The 23,731-nt window shown below is 46.0% G+C and overlaps 1 protein-coding gene across 1 annotated transcript; it reads right to left on the reverse strand.

Annotated features, from left to right (window-relative positions):
* Positions 1–1,877: 1,877 nt before the first annotated feature.
* On the reverse strand, positions 1,878–22,509 carry TBL3 (transducin beta like 3). The gene is made up of 22 exons (XM_048867178.2): positions 22,356–22,509; positions 20,665–20,716; positions 20,457–20,552; positions 18,695–18,742; positions 16,386–16,527; positions 15,715–15,799; positions 14,893–15,063; positions 14,439–14,514; positions 14,215–14,311; positions 13,338–13,549; positions 11,827–11,968; positions 10,898–10,956; positions 9,940–10,043; positions 9,073–9,223; positions 8,007–8,237; positions 7,067–7,137; positions 5,744–5,900; positions 5,265–5,323; positions 4,633–4,736; positions 3,412–3,483; positions 2,596–2,754; positions 1,878–2,152 (listed from the first exon to the last, which is right to left on the reverse strand). Exons 1-22 carry the CDS (start codon positions 22,400–22,402, stop codon positions 2,064–2,066), a joined length of 2,424 nt encoding a protein of 807 aa, XP_048723135.2. The 5' UTR covers positions 22,403–22,509; the 3' UTR covers positions 1,878–2,063.
* Positions 22,510–23,731: the final 1,222 nt, after the last annotated feature.

Here is a 23,731-nt window from a genome sequence, read left to right on the forward strand (position 1 = left end):
TAAACTGTTGCTGTGTAGCAATGCAGTACCGCATCTGCCAGCAGCCAGGAGACATACGGTGATGGTTAGCTGAGCGGGCTCCATGCTTGCCGTGGTATGGCGTCTGCACAGATAACTCAAGAAAAAAGGCCCTTGCTTTCACGGAGGGAGGGAAGGGGGGCCTGACTATATGTACCCAGAACCACCCGCGACAATGTTTTAGCCCCATCAGGCACTGGGATTTCTACCCAGAATTCAAATGGGCAGTAGAGACTGCAGGAACTGTGAGATAGCTACAGACAGTGCAATGTTCCGGAAGTCGATGGTTGCCTCGGTACTGGGGACACACTCCGCCGACTGCATGCACTTAGAGCATTTGTGTGGGGACACACACAATTGACTATATAAAAACGCTTTCTACAAAACCGACTTCTATAAATTCGACCTAATTTCGTAGTGTAGTCAAGGCCTTAGACAGGACAGTCACAGAAGAGGGAGAGTTTTAACGCAAGAGTTCCCATTTGATTTCTGCCGTATTTATCCCATTTGCGCTGCATATCCAGACTGCATGCAGCACTTTGACCCCAAAGTTCTCAAAACACTTGAAACAGGCTGGCTGAATGTCATTATCCCCGTTTTACAGACTGAGGAAACAGAGGCCCAAAGAGGCTAAGTGTCAGAGCTGGGGAGGGAACTCAGGCCTCTTGAGTTGGCCTTAATATACAATGAAAAATCATTGATAATTTTCTGCTGGAATTTGGCAGTAATCAGCAGACTTCCCCCACAATCAGGTTTCTGTAGAGAGGATTTTCAAACCTATTCAGACCCTGAAATAAGTGCTTGAAAACACATTCACACAAAAAAGTTCTTGGCACAGTAAAACTGATCAGCACAATGACATGGAGTGGGTTAGAGAGCAGGAGATTCAGATAATTTCCAACTGATTTTCTACGTAGCCTTGGGCGAGTCACCTTCACCTCTGACCCTCAGTTCAGCAGCTTGTCAAGCTGTCACACTGCCCTACTTCAGATGGTACAAGGCTTAATTAACAGTCACTAAAGCACCTCTCTATCCTCCGATGGCAGGTACTGAGTGCACAGTATTACAAAGTTCTGTGCTATTTAAAATGGTAATCAATACTGGCACCAAAGTTTATGGAGCTCAGAATGAAGACAAAACAGTTGTTGGTACTGAAGCAATTGCTGAAGTGCTGGAAATAGCAAACCCAGGTGAAGTCTGCATTCAGTAAGATCCCACTCCTTTTCATCCTGGTATTCTGCTGTTAATGTCCATGCAACAAAGATAAAACAAACACACCGATGTGCAAACTTTGTTTAGGGTGCCAGAGTGCACAGCGGTGCAGATGTGCCAGGCTGCAATTGCGCAGATGTAGATTAGCAAGCAGCTCAGTAACAAGGAGATTTAGGACTTTACCCGTTTCCTGTGTGCTCCTATGACCCTTCAAACAGCATCAGTAACGCACGTCTACTGAATCCCTCCCAGGAAACATTGCTTGCATTTGTCTGTCTTTTTCTCAGGTAGAATGGAAAGCCGGTAATGCCCACCCCCACCATGCCCCAGGTTACCCTAAAGAAAGGGCTGTGTGCACCAACACCCAACCTACACAGCCAGAAGTGAGCTGAAGTCTTAGCAAGCTCACCACAAGCGAGGGATATTTCACTGGAGCTCAATACAGAGGAGGAGCAGGAGCAGAGATACAGGCTGGTGCAGAGACAGAAATTGGGGGGTTGGGATGGTCTCCCAACAGAGTGCAGTGCTAACAATAAGAGGACCTTTGCTCTAGAACAGACACAGCAGGAGTCCGACTCGGGCAGGCAGCCTCTCCCCTCCTTATCTACGGCACTGAGGAGACAGCAAGTCGAGACTGGACTCGCTCATTTATAAAATCGAACTTGAAATATTTATTATAAAAATACTCAAACTGCAACATGGGCTGGGAGAGCCAACTAATGTTAGCATCCGGCACTTCAGTCAGTGTGCGTGCCCTTGGCTCGCCAGTCATTCCCCTCAGTATACGGCAAGCAGCGTATAAATGGTCCCAGACTCATGTCCTCTTCCCACTTTCACACATCTGCTAGTCTCATATTTTGCCACATGAAATCGATGAACATGGAGGCTTGTACTAAGCGGCCTAGTCTCTGGAAATGGCGCTCTGCAAAGAGGAAAGAAAAATTATTGCTAAACAGAAAGGGTTAAGTACAAGGAAAATCAGGGAGAATTCTCTTTTCTGCCCTGACTGAGGCTAAGGGGGGAAGGAGAGGCTGCCGCGTGTGTATCATCTTCACAGGCTTTGAAAAATTGTGTTTCAGTGCTGGTAATAAGACGCCAGGAAGCAATAGTGCATTCCGCAGAGCACGGGAATGAAGAGGGAAGGGCCGACGGCCCAATACAGCTGGCAATACTGCGTGTGCCGTTGTCTACACGCTCTGTGCCCAAGGCACAGCTCAGACACCTGGCTCTAGGCACGGCCGCGATCAGGCGCCGTGTGCTGGCGCGGGGGGAGTTGCCACGGGAGCACCTCTGGATGGGTGAGCCACGGAGACAACTGTGCCACTGTTTTAATGGAGCCGAGATGCGGGCTCTTCTGTCACTCACCGGTGTAAGGCAGAAGGGATTCCACAGCAGTTTTAATCCCCTCATACTGCAGGAGACAATCCGGCGCTTCATGCTTTAGGAGGATTTCAAGGACAGCCTGAGCCTCGTGGCAGTTTCGAGAGTTTGTGTTCCAGGTCACCAAAAACTTCAACACCGACTCTACAGAGAAAAGCCAGAAAAGCAGTTCACACGCACCAGCTCAAGGGCAACATCACCCCACAAGAGATGCCAGTTCAGGAGGGATCTGTTCTTTTCATACCCGGCTGACCTGGCATGACCGAGTGACAAGCTTGGGGGCCAGTAGTAACTGTATATCAAGTCCCTCACTGGATTGACCGTGACACAGGTTGACTGAGAACAACTAATCAGTAACATATGGAAGTGGCCTTGTGAACAGAGACGGTGACAGGGATGCAAGTCTCCGGGTTCTAAATTCCTAACTCTGCTCCTGACCCAACTTGGGCAAGTTACTTATTCTCCTATGTGCCGCCATTTCCCCATCTGTAAAATAGGGCTAATAGAACATAGCTGCCTCCTAGGGGCGTTGTGATGCTTTGACACACCTGGATGGAAAATGCTACCAATGTGCAAAGGATCATTGCATGGCTGCAGTCTGTGGCCACAGACCAGCCTGGAGCAGGCTCAGGCCTACGTCACCACTGGCACCCTTACTGATAGCAGCAGCTGCGCTTGGTGAGGGTGGGAGGTCAGTGATGAAGAGTGAAGATAAGGAAGATTCTAGTCCTAGTTTCAGTACAGAAAACAGGCTTCTAATCTAAATACTCTTTTAGTCACATGAACAATAGCTCAACCAACCTTTCTGATCCTTCCGCAGTCTAAGGATGTTCTTTTCTAAGTTCTCTTTCCCATTGGTTTCCTTAAGGATAACTAAAGGGGAAAATGAAGAGACAGGAAATAATGATAAGATTAATTTCTAGAAAATAAAAAGATTTAAAATAAGAAGCCAAGCTTTGGAAGCAGGAAGTTTCCAACAATTTGGGATATTTAATGAGCGTGCAACACTATATATGATTTAACTGGGATTTGGTCCTGCTTCGAGCAGGGGGTTGGACTAGATGACCTTCTGGGGTCCCTTCCAACCCTTATATTCTATGATTCTATGATATCCTAAGGTGTGCTGTTGTGAAAACAGGTGTGCGCCTAGGAACTTACCTACACACAAAATAAGATTATGAAGGTTGCAAATTCAAATGCTCCAAAGTTAGGAAATACCAGTATTGCCCGTGAAACCTTAATTCTGGCCCCTCGTGCGGACGCATTATGATACAGTCTTTAATTACATGATCACATGGTTAAGGCAATTGAATGCTGCTCTAGAAAATTGGATGCTATCTCTGCCTCTGCCCCAGATCTCCTGTGTTCTTTTAACCATTTTTTGCGTACGCTCAGAGAACGTTTAGGATACTGTACTATGTCAGTACCCTGGATCAGCCCAATTCCTCATCACCAATGAAAAAACATGAAAGCTAGGCCTAGTTTCTCTGCCAAACTCTAAACCTGAATTTGATCTCCAGGAAAACCAAATCAGCAACCTGACCCTCAGCGCTGTGAAGAGCTGCTTGTGGAGTAACTGCCATGAGCTAGGTGCTCGTTTAAAATGCAGACGAATACTGCAAAGTAACAATTAAGCTCAATAAAGATTCTGGTTTCAGGCTGTTGGCTTTAGGGATGAAAGCTGCCCGGTCTGCTAATTCAAGGCCCACTGCTCCTGGACAATCAGTCACTGTGCATGATGCTTACAGGAGCCATTGAGGTCTGTACAGTGCTGTGTTTAACATCAGTCATGCTCTGACCTTTCCTGAGATGTGCTTGTGCTGTGAGATCAGAGGAAACACTTGCTGTTGGGCACAATGCAGTGGGGCATTGGTAATTTCAAATCAGAAAACAGAGATGACAAGAAAAGGGGAAAATAGAAGTGGGAGGCTCCTGGACTCTGGGTTTCTGTCTCTTTTACCTGACAGAAGGGGATGATTTGGAAGACACCAGAAAGAACCTTGACTGACAGTGGATACCTACCCTTGATCACTGTCAGCACCGTGTGTGGCCGATCCAAAGAGATTGCCAGCCCTAAAGCTTTCAGGTATTTCTTCTCATGGAGCAGGTTGGAAAGCTCTTGATCTCTGTAATGCAATCAGGAAGAAGAGGTTGTCAGAGGTTCATTTGCTTCAGAGAACAAAATGTTATACAAAATGCAGCAAATTCAATGGTAACAATGCGTAGAGATTTAATGCCAAGAAGTTAATAAAAGTAGGCTTCCCAGTGAAAACCTCAGTGTCATCATTGTGTCGATAATTATCCTGGCATTATGTTAAAAGGTTTCCTGAGCTATTCTGTGCTGGCTGACACAGGAGAAAATGAATGATGAGTAAGTTTCAATGGTCTGACTTGGCTTATCTCAGCAGTACAGAACCCTGAAGTTCACTGACTTCCAAGTTAATAGTTATTATATAAAGACTTTATGGGAAGCCAAGATAACCTACAGCAGCGGATGAAGAGACTAAGAGAGATTATGGGGCAGACAGCCAGATAAACAATGGCTTTGCTTTATGAATAAGAAGGAATGGGAAGGCTTTAAGTGCAGTTTCATGGGGATGGCACATGATAAAAGAGACAATATACTATCCCTAGTATTGCTCAGGGTTACTCACTTCATAATCTGCTCCTCTTGCTTAGCTTGCTCCTCTTCCAGCTCAATTTCAGTGACATCCTTTAACAGATCACAACACAGCCGCTGTCAGTCTTGCTTAAACAGAGTTTGATTTCCTCTTTATCCTCTTTAGCAAGATCTTTATGTGGGGTGTCAAATGCTGAATCTAGCTGCTCCCCAAATTATTTATAGCACCATGGACTCGACCCCTTCCAAGCCATCACTTGTGCTCCCATTATGCCTCTCGTTGCTTGCAGGCTGCTCAGGGCCATTTCCTGTCCCTGCTTTTAGAGGGAAGTAGCCAGTGCTGATCTGGAGCCTCGGCCGAAATCAGTATCTGCCTATTCCCATTTTGCAGATGGGGAGGATGAGGAAAGCAGAACTCAGGCAGCCTGGCTCCCAGTCCTGGATTCTGACCACTAGACCACACTCCCTCAATTCTTTTCTTAAAGCAAATTGAAGGAGGACCATGTACGATACCTTCCACAGGATGACACAGGAATCGCTGGATGCTGTCACGACCAGGTCATCCTGTTTGTTACAGTGGAGACCCCACACTTTATCTTCGTGAGCGTCTAACGTTTTCACACACTCATTTGTTTTAATTGTCCAAAGTTTCAAGAGCCCATCGGAACCGCTTTTGGAAAGGAGAAAGAGAAACCAAACGTAAACCCCTGGACTTAAATCGGCACTGGACAGTCCTATTCTTGCTCTACTGCATCCTGTCAGAAGTGAGGGCTTGGTAAAAATGACACTCTCAAACCATCAAGGGACCGTGTCAGGTTAAAAATCATTTCAAACTAAACCAAATGATGCTATGAACATCCCCTTAGGGTATTCTTTCTATCCTGGCTATTCACATAGCCCCGACCGATCATGGCAGTATCTGAGGCACTCAGAATCCGAATGTATGTACCCTCCCCCTACACCCCGGGAGGCAGGGCAGTGCTGTTATCCCCATTGTACAGACAGGGAACTGAGGAGCAGAGAGAGTAAGTGACTTGCCAGGGACAGGAAGTTGGTAGCAGATGTGGGAAATGAACCAGTGTCTCCCAAGACCCAGGCTAGCACTTTAGCCACTGAACCATTCTTCTTCTCTGAACTAAGAGTTTTAAACCCCAATTTACGTCTTGCTGTGTATGTAGTTCATTGTTTTTTTTCCATTTCTCTGCTTGGACAGTGCAAAGATCATTCATTCAGGTTTTATTTCTGTTTATAACCAGTAAAGGCAGAAAATCCTTTCCTTGAGGGTTCTGCATTCGTTTCCCTTTGGCTGATTAACCCTTCCTCTGCTGCTCATGCCAGCTACAATAGATGAAATGCCCCTCCAGAGCTGCCCACATATTGGATATATCTCATGTCCCAGATAGTTCAGCGGAGGTTATGGGAACACAGCAGCACGGGTGCTAGACTGGAGGACAAATAGGGGAAGAACTAGCACTTCAGGAAAGCTGAGCAGAAATCCAGCATTTTCTCGTCAGCAAGGTGAACTTACAATTCACTTCTGGGAAAGGGCTACAGTCAAGGTGGCTGGTGCTGACTCTTCTGGTTGCTGGTTTAAGAACCAAATCCCAGTGTCAGTGTAAGCAGGCCCAACTCCCACTGACCTCAATGGGAGCTTCACCTGCTTCCTCCAGAGCTGAATGTGGTTCCCTCTCTCGTCAGAATCCCACCTGCCAAGCACACCTCTCTCCTCGGGAAAGGGGATCATCAAATCAACAACTCAACCTCCTGCTCAAGCCTCTGTTTGCCAGTTCGCTGCACTGGCCTAGCTTCCCTTAGGCTCCCAGAGAAAGGTCATACCTACTAAGCAGCTGTGTCCCATGGCTCACGAAAACTATCTTCAGCACAGAGGCGTCATGACCTTCAAAAGTCTGGGATGGAAAACAAACAGAAGATTAGACAGCCAGGTCACAGGGCAAACCTTGCTTCACTGTTTGGGGCTAGGAGGCAGTTTGGAATGGCGCTCTTCTTTCTCAAGAACAAAATCTGTACCCAGATTCTAGATAAAGAAGTTCCAAGCAGGCAGACCATATCCCCGGAACCTGTGTTTTGCTGCAGGGTGGGAGAGATATGACGGAAGAAAAGACGCATCCCAGTACTACTTTATAGACGCTTAGTGTAACTGCTTGAACATGCAATCCAAGGATAAATCCCACATGGTGTCATCAGTGAGACATTTACATTAACTGGATCACGCAGCTGCTGAAAAGTTGATTCACCTTCTTATTGTGTCAAGCAAACATTAAGATGGGAGATCACACCACTGGGGAAGAGCCACATGGGATCACAGCACTCGGACTGCTAAGTTATCTAAAAGTAGGAGCATGCAATAAGATGAGTGCAATGTAGCGTCATCCCCCTCCTTCTAATAATGAGACAGACTGACGGACTCGAGAGATGTTTCTCCATTGAAGACCAAGAGTCAAGTTACTCTGTTCTATGCCCATTTCCTCCAAGGTCCTGGCTGCGTCACATCAATCCAGCCTGCACTGCTCCTGGGTTGGCCAGGGAAGGAAGCAGGTTACTCAAGAGTACTGCTAAGGGGCTTGCTGCCTGTGCAGGCCTCAGATCTTGATGGCCTGGAGAACAAACCCAGGCCTGAACAGCTTTTCCCTCATCATGGGAGTGATATTACACTTCTGCTAGTCTGGCCAAGCCGTGTCTGTCTGGAGCAGCCCTGATGAATCTCTGCCACATTCAGTGTTTGTCTAGACGACCCAGGAGTATGAATTTTCATTACCTTCAGACAGCTGAAGTCATGAATACCCCACAGCTTCACAGTGCCATCTGCTGAGGAGGTGGCCAAGACTTGATCCACAGGAGAAAACTGCACGCACCAGATCCCACGCGTGTGTCCTGAGAAGATGCCCATCAGAGAGCAATCAGGACAGGACCACAGCTTGGCCGTCCTGTCCTGTGAGCCAGTGGCAATCAGTTTGTCATTTGGAGAAACCGCCACACTATTTATATCCTAGACAAAGTCACACAGAAGGAACAAAGCAGTGAAATTCTTTTGCCAGCACTAACCAAACACCTGGTTAGCCCAGGGCTGAGAACAGAGGAGTGAGAGAGATACAAATTCTGAGACCTCAAGATTCATTGTTCCTGGGACTTTACCTGTTTTACAGCTAACACACCTGAGAAGATCTGTTACAGCTCAACTAGAAACTAAATACAACATTTTCCCATGATGTGATCTCCCCAGCACACGAAATCTTTCCTTTTGTGCAGCTGTTCTATGCTTATATGTTGGTGCCCCCAAGCCAAGTCCCACTAACTCCATCAGTCTCAGACACACATCTGTTTCTTGTCCTGATCTGAGATTCCTAGAGGAGAACTAAAACATCTGAATGAAAGCCACAGACAAAGAAGGGAGAAAAATACATAGACTATCAGGTTTGGAAGGGACCTCAGGAGGTCATCTAGTCCAACACCCTGCTCAAAGCAGGCACAATCCCCAATTTTTGCCCCAGATCCCTAAATGGCCCCCTCAAGGATTGAACTCACAACCCTGGGTTTAGCAGGCCAATGCTCAAACCACTTTGGGAAATTTTTTTTTTAGCGAAAGGAACAAATGGCTTCGGGGGGATTTCCCTAGCCTCCACTTTACAAATAAATCACTGATTTTCCTTATCTGATGTCAGTGGAAGTTATTTCATCAGTCACGTTACTGCCTGGAATCCATAAACATATGTTTTACGAAGTACTGAACCTTGCGGCCAAAGGCACTCAAAGCACAGAACACAAGAACTGCCTCGCTGAGCTTTCACAGAAAAAGAACCTTCTCAAGTCCGCTGAGCTTTTACCTTGTCATGACCCCTCTCCGTCACGTGGGCATGAAGGATTTCAGGGCTGGAGACCAAGCCTGCTTTTGCTTTGGCAGTGAGGGACTCTGGGAGATTCCAGACTTTGATCGTACAGTCTTGGCTGGTGGTGACTACAAAGCTCTCTTTCACTCTGGAAGCGGGAGTTGGGGGGGGCAAGGGGGAAAATAGGAAAAGGAAAAATGTCAAATGCAATAAAGCAAAACAATTGCTTCACCTGCACAGAGAAAATGGCTTTTCTTTCTCTAGCGCCATCCTATGCACTCAGCTGGGATTTCAAACAGCTCAGTGTTTTAATGTTTTCCAAAGCTTCATTTTATTTCATTTCATTTCAACCCTTACAACAGTCCCCCGCAGTTCAGCTATTCGCCACAGGCATCATTACTCCTCTGGGCCAAATCTCACTTACTGAATTGCACCTTTTGAATACAGAAATTGGGCTGCAAAAAGACACAAATGTGAAGAAAGGAAACAAGTTTATAAACAAGCAAGATTTCCCAGCAAGTTCTCTTATCTCAGTATTTCTCCTCTGTCCCAAACCCTTACCCCTCTAATTGACCATAACGTAATCCAGGAGCTAGACAGACAAAGGCTCTCGCAGCTTTTTGTTCTTCTAGACAAACTTGAGCAAGGTGGACAAAGAGGAGAAGAGCAAACATAAGAGCTGGGGTTGGTGAGGCAACAGGGTGGACCAAAAAAGCCTCTCTTCCAATCTTATCAGGTTACAAGTCAACACCTTCACCCTGACTGGCCTGGGCCACTGAAGAGGCAGCAGCCTTAGTTTACACAGGCTGTGGTTTCTTCATTGTGAACACAGACCACATGTAGGAAGAACGATGCCTCCGTTACCTTGAGCAAGAGAGAGCACCCACTCCATGGGCGTGACCTAATCCTTCGGCCATGCAGACCACCTCGCCGGCTTTACCCATCCGCCAAACCCGGAGGCTTCTGTCCTGAAACAGGAAAGGAGGAAAACAGTTACTCTGACAAGTGAACAGAGTAGTATTAATAGCCAGCGTGCTTGGTATTAAAAAAAAATAATAAAAAAAGATCTGTCTGCAGTCATTTCATCACCACCACCTCAGGGCACAACCAGACAACCATAATGAGGGACTCCAGCTTACAGTCCAAGCAATATTCATAGAGCCATAGAAATGTAGGACTTAAGAGATTACTTAAATTCACTCTCCTGTGTTTAAAAATCTTTGAAGGGGATTCCACAACCTCCCTATTATCCTTTTCCAGTGCTCAGCTATTCTCAGAGTTAGAAAACTATCCTAATCCAACCTAAATCTCCGTTTCTGCAAACTAAACGAGACAAATTAAAGTTAATTTTAATGGTAAGCTAAAATTTACGTTAGTTACTTCATTTCTGAGCATGTTGAGACAGCCTGCCCCTTGCCTCCTTACCTCTGATCATCTATGCTACACACTGCTCCCAGCCACTTTTGCAGCAATGAATAGCTCTGAGCTCACATGCTGGAGAGAAACGCTTACTAACAGTAGCACAAATACTGAAGATCCCAGGAAGATCAAACAACTGGGATTTCCTGCTGGGACAGTATACTAAAACCAACCCATATTTTTCTAAGGACAATATTAAAAAAACGATAGGAATAAGGAAATAGGATTTACAAAGAGCTTGGATATCTATTTCAAAGGTGAGGTGGACAGAAGTTTCCATCATGGAAAGGACAAAAGCCCTTTCCAAAATCAAGGACAATGAGCAGAAAACTGCCCACAACAATAAAGATCACTGTAAGCAATGGGCCATCCTAAGCATCCAGGGAAGGAAATATTATATTACCTTAGCACAGCTAGAAAACATCAACCCCTTTCTGAAGACATCCAGGGCAAGAACTGTTTCTGAAAGGAAAGACGGCAGCAATTACTGTTAATTATTTGTAGTGCCTAGGAGCCCTAGTTGTGGGCCAGAACCCTATTGTCCTAGGCCTATTTCAAACAGAATAAAAAGATTAATTCGCAGCTCTTCAGAGCAGGGCCAAATATAAAACAAGAGATAACAGATAGAGGCAGACAGATGGGGCAGCGCAAGGAAACAATGGGAATACTGGTCAGCATACTCAGCAGTGGTCTCAGCACCACTCGGCTAACCACTGCCACGTTGCTGTGATGGCTATGAAAAAAAAGGGGAGTTTTAAGAAGGGTTTTGAAGGATAATGAGTTTTGTGGATGGTTACAGGGAGCACCTCCCACGCATGAGGGGCAGCAACAAAATATTGTATTTAGACAACAGAAATGCATGAAATAATGCAGAGTCCACCACCCAGTAGGGGTGAAGGGAAGCTCTGTGGGACTTAAAAACACACCTACACTGTGGGCTCTGCTGTTTGCTAGTAAGTACTTGGCTAAGTTTGAGGACCTGGTGTGATTTGATTAGACGCTTGCAGTCACTATCACTCAGAGTCGGTCTTCGCCCCCACACACGCTATCTAGAATTTAAGGAGATTTCAGTGCTGGTGAAAGATGCTAAACCAACAGCCCTGGAGAATAAAGGCTTCTTTTTATGCAAAACAGGGACAGCATGGAGAGCAGCGGGAGCTTCCACACACACCGCCTGCAGAGCAGATGCCTCCACCCTGCTCTGGAGAACTAGAGGGCACTGCAGCCTTCACACAGATGAGTCTTGGGAGGAGAGAAGCCTGAGCCAGGGGTGACTCACACAGTTCCTCCCTGCCCATTGCAGAGCTGACAAGTCTCTAGGTCCCTGCATACCTGTGTGGCCATACAGGATCTGGCAGTGCGACGTTGCCAGCTCAAACACTTTCAGCTGAGGGCTGTTGGTAGCCACAACAATGTGAGAGTCAGCAGGGCCAAGGAACCGCACATCCAGAACCTCCTCGTTGTAACCTGCAAACTGAGGGCAACGAAACAAGAGACAGCTTAACAGACAAGGAATGAGCTGGCGAGAGAAGACCCAAATGACAGCTATGGTGGCTGGCAGCACTGCATTCATGTGCATGCCTGGGGGTTTTTCATTTGATGCCATGCTTAAAAACAATCTGACACAGCACAGCCTCCATTTAAATACATAGACATTTAAGGATGTGGCACATTCCTCGATGGCCTGTCCCTCACTGCCCTTTCATCTCTGTTTCATTTCTTTAAGAAGAAATCCCTGCAAAGAACAACCTATAACTCCTGATGCCAGGTCTTTGGTTCATACTGCATGGGCCCCAAATCAGTACAATGCAAAGCTCTCCCAAAGAAACCTGATCAATGAACCTGTGCTCTGCGCATTGGAAATAGATCTGAGTACCAAGGAGAAAAGGGTAAGAAAATAAGAACGGCCACACTGGGTCAGACCAAAGGTTCATCTAGCCCAGTATCCTGTCTTCCGACAGTGGCCAATGCTGGGTGCCTCAGAGGGAATGAATAGAACAGGTAATCATCAAGTGATCCATCCCGTCGCCCATTCTCAGCTTCTGGCAAACAGAGGCTAGGGACACCATCCCTGCCCATCCTGCCTAATAGCCATTGGTTGACCTATACTCCATGAACGTATCTAGTTCTTTTTTGAACCCTGTTATAGTCTTGGCCTTCACAACATCCTCTGGCAAGGAGTTCCACAGGTTGACTGTGCGTTGTGTGAAAAAATACTTCCTTTTGTTTGTTTTAAATCTGCTGCCTATTAATTTCATTTGGTGCCCCTTAGTTCTTGCGTTAGGAGAAGGAGTAAATAACATTTCTTTATTTACTTTCTCTACACCAGTCATGATTTTACAGACCTCTATCATATCTCCCCTTAGTCATCTCTTTTCCAAGCTGAAAAGTCCCAGTATTATTAATCTCTCCTCATACGGAAGCTGTTCCATACCCCTAATCATTTTTGTTGCCCTTTTCTGAACCTTTTCCAATTCCAATATATCTTTTTTGAGATGGGGTGACTGCATCTGAATGCAGTATTCAAGATGTGGGCGTAGCATGAATTTATATAGAGGCAATATGATATTTTCTGTCTTATTATCTATCCCTTTCTTATTCCCAACATTCTGTTCGCTTTTTTGACTGCCGCTGCACATTGAGTGGATGTTTTCGGAGAACTATCCACAATGACTTCAAGATCTCTTTCTTGAGTGGTAACAGCTAATTTAGACCCCATCGTTTTATATGTAGCAACAGCTGGGGAAGATGGAACCATTAGACAAAATGTTGTCATTGAACATGGAGTTGTCCCAAGGCATGATGGGGGAAGAGAAGAGGCACTGAGGTTTGGTACATGGTACCTGCTTCCTGAGCTGAAGTGTCTGGGCATCGTAGAAGATGATATTATGCTCTGCAGTCACAGTTGCGATCTCATTTTTCCCCGGCACCAGCATGCATTGTGTCAGACTGTGTGCACTGCCCTCTTCTTTCTCCTTGGCGTCCACACGTTGGTACGGCACGGGCTGGGTGTACATGCAGGCAGCTGTGGCGGCATCCCAGATGTGCAGGACCCCTAATGCATGGGATGTACACTGCCTGTAAGTGGCATTACAATACCTGCACAGTATACTCAGAAAAGTCCTCCGAGGTGTGTCCGTTCAAACTCCAGCCTTGTCTACAGGAGACAGCTGTGCTGGTTTAAGTAACTGTGTGATTTTTAAACTGATTTAGTTCCGTGAAAGGCTGCCTGGACACTCTGACTTTGGTCTAAGCCAGACTTATCTCAGGTTAGCTAAAATTGATTAGGAACAGGTTTAAGATAAACCAAAATAAGCCACTCAAACTGAAGTGTCCACAGAGGGGTTTGCACTGGTTTAAAACTCAATTTCATTTAAACCAGTGCAATTTTCTCATGTAAACATGACGCATAAAACAGAAGGTGTTTTCTAAATTAAATCTAGACTATGAAATCTGAGCAGGCATTCATCCCCCACTCATCACCGTGGTATCTGGGACTGTAAAAGCTTAGCAGAGACGGGGAGGGAGAGAAAGTGCTGCCTTAAATATCCCAAGAGGGCCAGAACAGGTTCACTGAACTGGACCTGGCTTTCAACAGATACAAGACAATGGGAAGAATGCCGAGCCCTGACAATGGCTGGCCACAGAGTGTAATTTACTCCTTCTTACACCCCGGAGTCTGGCAGCGACAAGACAAGAAATTCCAAAGGGCTCACTCACCTTTGCTGCCAGCTGTGAGAAAGTGAAGCCCTCGTTTCTTCACACCCAAGTGTGAGAAATCTCCATCCTCGGGTAACAAAACTGCAGCCTCCACGCTCTGCGACAAACAATGAGGTGCAGTAAAAGGTAAGTCTAATTTAACAGCCTGAGTAACCACTTGGAATCATGAGCAGGTCCCTTTTCTCCTGACTAGAAGTCAAATACCACTGGGGAAGTAATCTCACCTCATATATAGGGACAGTCCTCTTGGCTTCTCTTGTTTTCAAGTCCCATACCATACAGATTTTATCACGACCAGAGCTGCAATAAAGGTTGTAAAGAAAAATTCACTATCAGCACCTTCCAGCCAAGACTGTCAAAGCAAAGTCAGACGTGGAGCTATGGCTAGTCAACCCCTCTCTAAGTCAGGTGCGGGATGAACAAAGCCACACACAACCCTGTGAGGCAGTTCAGTATTAACTCCAATTTACATATGGGGACACTGAGGCACAGAGCATGATTAGGTGAAACCCAGACCCTCAACCTCTCTCTCTCGGAGCCCCACCTGAGCCTCAATGTGCTGTACTGTCACCCCTTCCTTCCCTCGATAGCAAACCCCACGGGCAGCAAGAGAATGCCATATGTTTCTTAGGGAGGGGGAATCTAAATGGAGATCTGATAAGCTCATAACAAGTCTACCTGATGAGTGTGTCCTTATCTGCAGCAAAAGCCAGAGAGGTGACAGCACTGTAGTGGCCGTCGAGAAAGGCAATACACTTGCTGGATTTCAGGTCCCAGATCTGGATTTTATAGTCCATTGAGGAGGAGAAGAGCTGCAAGCGGGAGATATCGGGATGGAACTCGACGATGCTAGCGAGGGAGGGAGAGAGAGATTAACACAATGCAGGCACAAACCAACCAGCATCGTCTCTGATACGGCAATAACATAAATGTCTAGCATCTATAACAGACCATTCACATTACCTAAACTGGAGTTAAATTACTGCCCTCCTTTGTGGAATCTCGTTTATCCACAGTCTGCCCACTGGAAAAATTTACCATAGGTCTTTGCCCTCGGAAATGCTCTAAAGAGTCCATAAATTGTCAATTGTGGGTGTCTCAACTTGAGTTCACAGAATTCCTTAACCATATCATCTCCCTCCCTATCTTTTCCTGCCAAAGCAACAGCCAGTTGTAGCCCTGGTCCCTCCGTTAGCAGATCAAAAATCGGAAACTGAAAACAAGTTTTGGACCCGCTCAGTACAAGTCATTTGCATTCCCCTTACCCAGAATGCTCTTCTTACTCAGTCATCTCAGGATAATACTAATGATCAGACGGGGATGGGGCCAAAAGGATTGGCAGTGATTGCAATTGTACAGCAAGATCTGCTAACAGAATTGGGGTCACAAACCCAGATCCCCAAGCTGCTGCTCCTTATTTCAGACAGAACACCTGGGTGGAAAACTGTCTCTGCTAGTTTCCCTAATGGAAAAGGGAGGCTAAGAAGATTTTCTCCTTACTGTACAACCCCCGAAGATCCTTTCAGGTTATGCGTGCAGTACTGTTTGACTACATCCCAGATTTTAATGGTACTGTCACAGCCACCTACAAGAAGAAAGGACATGAAGGAATTAACAACAGAAATGGGTAAAACAGCAGGGCTGGGACGCTAGCAGTTGTATCAGTTTCACAGATTACAAAAGCAGAAGAGGCAAAATGAGAGAGAGAGAGAGAGAGAGAACAGTTAGTCAAAACAGCCACTAGGGAGGTTGCACAGATTATAGCACTTTGCATTTTCAGAGGGCTTTGTAAGTATCTACTCACTGGTCCTCACAATAGACAGGTAGTGTTACTGTCCTTACTCAGAGATGAGGACCCTGAGACACAGAAAAGTTAAAAAGGACTTGCCCAACCCCACCGCACCCACTCCCTGTCCCACGAGCGAGTTTCAGAGCTTTCCAGATCTGTGCTCAGACCACTAGACAAGCTTCTCTCTCGGTGCATGTGACAATTTGTAGAATTTTCAATTAATAATATATTTTTACATAAAAACAACCTTCTTATTGCAATAACAGGAAAGCCTTGAGAGGCTCCCATTCAAACACTGTCACTGTCTAACATCACAGAAGTTCAGGCCATTTCATCACAAAAACAGACTCCCACATCATGCGACACTGAAGTCAGACTGTACCTGTGGCCAGCAAAGTGGAAGTGGGGTCAAAGACCATGGCAGCCACTGGTGCTGTGTGCATTGCTTTCCATGTACGTCTACACTTGTTCTCTCGCCATTCCCACTGCTTTAACAGCAACGCCCGGCTTCCCGTCACAAGAATCTAACAGAAACACACAGCAGGAAAAAGATAAAAATACAGAGATTAAGTTAGCCAGTACATTCACATTCTGCGTTATGTTCACAGCGCAATTTAGAAAACCTAGAGACAGACAACAGCTAGGAAATTTCAGTTACCAAAAGAAGCTAATTCTGAAACTAATTTATTTACCAGCATTTTCTTTTTTTTTATAGCAAAAGCCTGGAAGACTTATAAATAACATAAAAATGTAAGTACATCACAATGCACCGGACAGAAACGCAATGCTGTAGTGCAACAAACAGATACAATTCCCACCCCCCTATATATATATATATATATATGAAGTAAGTTTAGAAGTAACTGCTAGTCTTTCAGAAGCAGACACTACAGATAATAACAAACAGCTAATAAAGGCCTGTTGTAATAATTGGGCCTACAAATTTACTGTAATTGTGAGATGTGAATAAGTTCATAAAATGTCACAATAACCTAGAACAATAAATGGTGATGGGGAAAAGATGCAAAAGGGATACAGAACCAATTAGGACAAACAAAAAGGCCTATTCGTATAACTCAATGACTGTGTTAAAATTATGCCTGATAAACTAGAGAAGGGTGGGACCAGAAATTGACAGATCAAAATTGGTGTGTCAGAAATTAGGCCAAATAAAAGAATGAGGGAATGGGCTATTCCACCAATCGCTCCCTTTGGGGTCCTCAAAAGAAAAGACTTTTGGGGAAAATAAAAGTCAAGCTAACAACAGTTGCTGGCTGGGAGAGAGGCGAAACAGAAGAAGCTAGCTACACCAGCATGGCTGCTGCTCCCACCATCTTCTGGGACCCTGGGATCCACCATGACACTGTTGGGCCTTTGTCATCCTGATCCTGAGAGATGTCCTGACCAGACCAGGCCAGGCCAGGCCAGGCCAGAGAGAAGGACCCAGATGACATCATTTCTTCTGGCTCTGGCTAAATCTTGTTGGGATCCCAGAGTTTTGGTTCTTGCTGTCACCTTCCTCCCCACTGTGTGTTCTTTTTCTTTCCCACCTTCCTTCTCCTTTTTCTTACTTCTTTCTTTTTGTCTTCTGTCTAACAAGCATCTGGATTAGCCAGGCAAGACTATACATTTTGCAACATTGCCGTAAGTTAAAAGCAATGCCCTAAACAGCCTGATGCTGGTACAAGTTTGCCAGGTCTTGGGAGTGGCCGATGAGACCATGTGCCATGCCTATGTTTCTCCAGCAGTGAGGCTGCAAGTGAAAGTCAACACCAGAGACAGAGGCTGCATTTTCTCTCTCTACTATTCTTTTCTCTTCCCTCTTGTGTTTGCCTTGTTTTGTCTTCTAGGGAACAAACAGCAACTACAATAGCTCCGGTCCATTTCAACTACCTTCTCTTTTCCCCAAAAAGGACAGTTGTTACCACCTTTAAAATGTGGAAGTTGTTAGAAAGAAAGCCTTAACATTTTACATGCTTTTGCGGTTTTTCTTTCTTTTCTGCATCTTTAGTAAAAGGTTAAAAAACAAACAAACAAACTAGCAGTGTTTGCCAGTGTACTAAGCAGACTGATGTCTCTGTTTACGAAACCCCAAACTTCGTTTAAAACTGTTCAGTGTTGGACAGTGACTGGGTCACATTAACATCTTTGGCTCTTTGGGTCATAATATTCCATCAAAATTAATACCACAGGCTCCAATCCTGCAAACGCTTAAGCACACGCATATTTGCAAGAATGGGTCTAGAGTTAGCTCATAGAGTAAATTAAAATAGCAGCCAGTACAATCTATGCACATGCACAAATTGAATATATTTGATTGTATCCCTTTCCCTCTATGTTTTTTGTCTTCTTAGATTATAAGATTTTTGAGACAGGGACCATTTCCCTATATGTGTTTGCTCGGAGCTTGTCACAATAAAGTTTCAATCCAGATTGTGACCTCTGGGCACTATTGTAACATAATTATTAAATAATAATTCCCTTTAATTTATACAGGATGCAAGTTTGTTGGAAGTAGCAATTCAGACTGCACAAAATGTATTAGAAAATCCTGTCAGAAATTAAAGATGGGAGAGTCCAAACAGACCCCATTTGGACCATCACCCTTTGCGAGCGTTGCTGACATGATTATTTACGGGACCTATTAAAGTGGAATGGAAAATAAGGAACCAAGTGTAATTTGTCACATACCTCATCATCAGGGCTAAGAACAAATGATGTAATGTCCTCCTGATCATCCTATAAATGGAAGAAAGAGGCAGTTAAATCATCTGTGCAATATTTTTAAATGCCATGTTGCCCTATTCTCTTTACAGGTTTTACATTGCCTACTTATGCTACATTTCTTCTTGCGCTCACTGAGTGTGCACTTCATCACAGAATCTCCTGCCGAGGAAACTGCAGAATACCCATGAACAAGTAAGACTAACAGGACTGGGTACATTGTACCGGGCTAAGAAATCCTGGTTCCCACAATGCTACACTTCTTTCCCGGACTGAGAGTTCCAACCTGCTGAGGTGAGGCACAGGGACAGAAACAGGGTGAAGTGTGTGAGTGAGATTCCCAGGGAGCTGCTTCTAGCTTTCATTTAGCTCATGTCACTGTCAAGTGCAGACTCTTCATTTCAGTGGCAATCCAAAGGTGAATCATTTCCAGAGAGACTGTTCACAGGCAAGTTTCCTACTCTGACCAGAAGGCTCCCATGCTAACTATATTGCTTCAGCCCACCAGGATGCATGTCCGCAAGCACATCTCACTACCGGGGTCTGGAGTTTGAGACTAAATCCAATTTCCCATGATAAATAACAAGTACATAAGAACCACCATGCTGGGTCAGACCAATGGTGCGTCTAGCCCAGTGTCCTGGCCTCAGAGCGGCCAGTGCCAGCGCATCAGAGGGAATGAACAGAACAGGACAGTTTTGAGTGATCTATCCTGTCGTCCAGTCCCAGCTTCTGCCAGTGGGAGGTTTAAGGACACCTGGAGCATGTGGTTGCATCCTTGACCATCTTGGCTAACAGCCATTGAGGGAACTATCCTCCATGAGCTGATCTAATTCTTTTTTAACTCAGTTATACTTTTGGCCTTCACTGCATCCCCTGACAACGAGTTCCACAGGTTGACTGTGAGTTCCATGAAGAAGTACTCTCTTTTGTTTGTTTTAAACCTGCTGGCCTATTAATTTTACCCAGTAACCCCTGGTTCTTGTGTTATGTGCAGGAGTAAATAACACTTCCTTATTCACTTCATACAGTCGTGATTTTATGGACCTCTATCATATCCCACTCTTAGTCATCTCTTTTCTAAGCTAAAAGTCCCAGTCTTTTTCATCTCTCCTCATACGGAAGCTGTTCCATCCCCATGATCATTTTTGTTGTCCTTCTCTGCACCTTTTCCAATTCCAATATATCTTTTTTGAGATGGAGTGACCGGAACTGCACGCAGTATTCAAGGTGTACCGGGGATTTATATAGTGGACCATGACTGCACAGATCCCACTTGGATGGGTAGGAAAGTGGTCCATTCAAGAAGAAAAACCTGTGTGTACAAAAGTACTGGGAAAAAAAACATTTCCTTTCATTCCATGTTCAGACAGTGCTTGTTCATGGAAACTCAGAACTGCTTCTTTGCACCACTGAAAAAGGCCCTCTTTTATACTGAGACATGAAACTGTATTAGCCACTTCTTAGCAAGAACTAAACTTTGAAAATGTTTTCAAATCTCATTGTAGTCAGGGACATAGCAAATAAATAATGTATCTGTCTGGATTTAGATACATTTCTCATTCTTCAATACTCAAACTTTCTTCTCAATGCCTTTAGATGAATGCCCCAGTAATAAAGGTAAAACACCCTTTGAAAGTCATTTGAAAATACTGAATTAAATACATCACGTTAGTAGATAAAAGTTAATCTAGAAAACTTAAGTTAGTTTGATTTTGCATCATCTCACCTGTTCGATGCTATGAACAAGTGCTCCTGTTGCAATGTCCATTATATTTAGTTTCGTCCCACAGGGGCAAAACACATGTTTTCCATCTCGGCTGATCTAGAAAAAAAAACAAAAAAGTTTATGGCACCAAAAAGAGAGTTGATATATGTATCATTGTTTACTTTCCTCCCCCAAGATTTCAGTAAAAGAATTTGGGGTTTGGCATTACCTGAACTTTCCCTCCTTTGTAGAAAGGCTCAATTTTCCTAGACACAGCATAGCTGAAAGGATAAAAAGAAACAGAAATAGAGGAACAGTTAAAATAGACTGATTTGTTTACACCATTTTCATTAAAAGCACTTTGAAGTGATTATTCATATGCAGGAACACTATATGTATACGTCTTACCAGAATTAAACCTGCTAGAAAAATTGTAGCTAAATAAATATCAGAAAATAAAAAAAGACCAACATGTGCTATGTATAGAAAGAAATGGATTATCTGAGTCATGTACCAGCAACATAAATTACAGCAAAATACTTCTGTGTAACTGCTCAAGTCTATTCCTGTAACATCTTTTCCTTTATGAATTCCTGCTTCAAGTTTGTGAAGACAAGCGAGTCCAACAACAAACTATGCTGGATTTACCAGAACTATTTTATTGTTTTGTACAGGGACTAGTGAAAGTTGACAGTTTCTAATAGAGCTGCGTTATTGCACTAAAAGCATCAGAGGCTGACATAGCAAACATGCGCCACCGAGACAGCACTGTAACCACCAGTGATTCAATGTGCATCATGTTACGTTTAGGTGATCTGGAACAAAAACTCTGATTCTAATGTAGCAGAATCAGAATGTTGTACTGCTGTAAAACAGTAGCCTGTGCACAAAATCTGCTCCCTAGCAGTGAAGATAATAAGCACTGTTAAAAACCTATAGAATGTAACAGAGGATAAGATCCTGACTAAAGTGGGTTTGACAAATCCGACAGTTCTCTACAGTACAGAATCATTCTGTATTAAATCTACCAGCTTTCTCTTAAGGAGATGAGACCAATATGCCAGAGGTAGAACCCTCACTCCCAACGTGTTCTGTGGGTGTTATTAAATAACAATTACTAAGTGGCGGCACTTTGGAAGGAAGGGAGAAGAGCCATGAGACAATTGTGGGTCATAGCCTGGTGAGGGGAAAACAAATGGTATCTGACAAACTCGATATTACGTCTGTGTGACAGAATCCCAGGCTTGCCCCATCTGCACAACAGCACAGAGACAGCCACTGGCCTGGCACCCTCCCAGCCGCCTTCCTGGCAGACACCCCTGTGCCACAGCACCCCTTCCCGCCACAGCAACACCAGGGCTCCCACCATGGCACCCCCCACGGTGATGGCACGAACGTGCCCCTCCCCATTGGCGGCAGCACAGACGGAGAATGGCTCCCCCACACCACCCCCAAAAGGCTTTCGGATCTCTGAGACACAAGGGACCCCACAGGCCCTTTTTGCTCCCTGGGACCCCGTCTTCCTCCCTGGGGCTCTCAGATCCCGTCCAGGCTCCTTTGCTCCCTGGGGCTCTCAGCCACCCCCCCTTCCTCCCTAGGGATCTCAGCCACCCCTCCCCCTTCCTCCCTGGGGATCTCAGCTCCCCTCCCCCGCCGGCCCCTTTTCTCCCTGGGGCTCTCAGGCACCCCCCCTTCCTCCCTAGGGATCTCAGCCACCCCTCCCCCTCCCCCTTCCTCCCTGGGGATCTCAGCTCCCCTCCCCCGCCGGCCCCTTTTCTCCCTGGGGCTCTCAGGCACCCCCCCTTCCTCCCTAGGGATCTCAGCCACCCCCTCCCCCTCCTCTTCCTCCCCGGGGCTCTCAGCTCCCCTCCCCCGCCAGCCCCTTTGCTCCCTGGGGCTCCCGCCGTCCCCTCCGCTCACTTGGATTTGAAGCGCACGGGCGCGCTGCCGGGGCGGGTGGCCGCCATGCTCCCGCCGGGCCCCTCAGCGGCTCGGACTCTCGCCTCCCCGCCCCCAGCGAGCACGCGTGGTTCCGGCGCTCTCAGGTTGCCAAGGGCGAAGGCATCACTTCCGGCGCTCCTTCGTGACGTCACCCATTCAACCCCCCCGCCCGGGGAGCCCGCGGAACTAGGGGCTGGGCGCTCGGCCCTGTTGAGTGCGGGCAGATCGCCCCGGGGGCTGAGAGAGGGGGACCGGCGTGTTCGGGGGGGGGGGTGTCTTCACCCGGCCGGGCCGTGCAGCCACCTCTGGGGGGGAGCGAGGCCGCCCGCGGCAGCGCCCCAGCCCAGCGTAGGGCAGGAGGGAGAAGGGGGAAATCAGGCTCCAGTTCAGCACGGGCTCCCAGCGGGCCGCAGATGCCAGTGCTTCCCCACCGGGGCCCCTGCGGGAGCGTTCCCCGCTCCCAAAAAACCCGACTGCATTGTTCCCACCCCCTAGACGCCCCCCATGCCCACACACGGGTTCAAGAGTCCACATTCATCGACTATCAGGGTTGGAAGGGACCTCAGGAGGTCATCTAGTCCAATCCCCTGCTCAAAGCAGGACCAATCCCCAATTTTTGCCCCAGATCCCTAAATGGCCCCCTCAAGGATTGAACTCACAACCCTGGGTTTGTGAGTTCAATGATGAAGTGAGCTGTGGCTCACAAAAGCTCAGGCTCAAATAAATTGGTTAGTCTCTAAGGTGCCACAAGTACTCCTTTTCTTTTTGCGAATACAGACTAACACGGCTGTTCCTCTGAAACCTGAGCTATCCCTGCCCCCCAAACAGATGTGTGAAGGTAACATGAAATCAGGGCCCCCTTGAACTGACTGGGGCCCTAAGCTATTACTTTGGCTGGTTACAGCTACTGCCACTACTGGATACAATTAACTTAGGCTTGAATAGAGACTGGGAGTGGATGGGTCATTACACAAAGTAAAACTATTTCCCCATGTTTATTCCCCCACCCACCGCTGTTCCCCACACATTCTTGTCAACTGCTGGAAATGGCCCACCTTGATTGTCACTACAAAAGGTTCCGCCCCCCCGGTAATAGCTCACCTTAAGTGATCACTCTCGTTACAGCGTGTATGGTAACACCCATTGTTTCATGTTCTTTATGTATACAAATCTCCCCACTGTATTTTCCACTGAATGCATCCAATGAAGTGAGCTATAGCTCACGAAAGCTTATGCTCAAATAAATTTGTTAGTCTCTAAGGTGCCACAAGTCCTCCTTTACTTAGTAGTATGTGTGTCTGGAAAAACTATAGTTACCTAAACTGGGATTTGACCAGTATACCAGGTTTTACCCC

This window comes from Caretta caretta, chromosome 10, assembly GCF_965140235.1.
Source record: "Caretta caretta isolate rCarCar2 chromosome 10, rCarCar1.hap1, whole genome shotgun sequence".
NCBI classification, from domain to species: Eukaryota; Metazoa; Chordata; order Testudines; family Cheloniidae; genus Caretta; species Caretta caretta.

Bases quoted from the DNA above. Each gene is read 5' to 3' on its own strand.
- TBL3 (XM_048867178.2), bottom strand. From the start codon at position 22,402: ATGGCGGCCACCCGCCCCGGCAGCGCGCCCGTGCGCTTCAAATCCAA. The intron at 15,064-15,714 runs GTAAGGAGAAAA...CTCCCTCGCTAG, and splicing joins GGATCTTCGGGGGTTGTACA to CATCGTCGAGTTCCATCCCG. The intron at 5,324-5,743 runs GTATCGTACATG...GATCTGTTAAAG, and splicing joins CCTGTGTCATCCTGTGGAAG to GATGTCACTGAAATTGAGCT.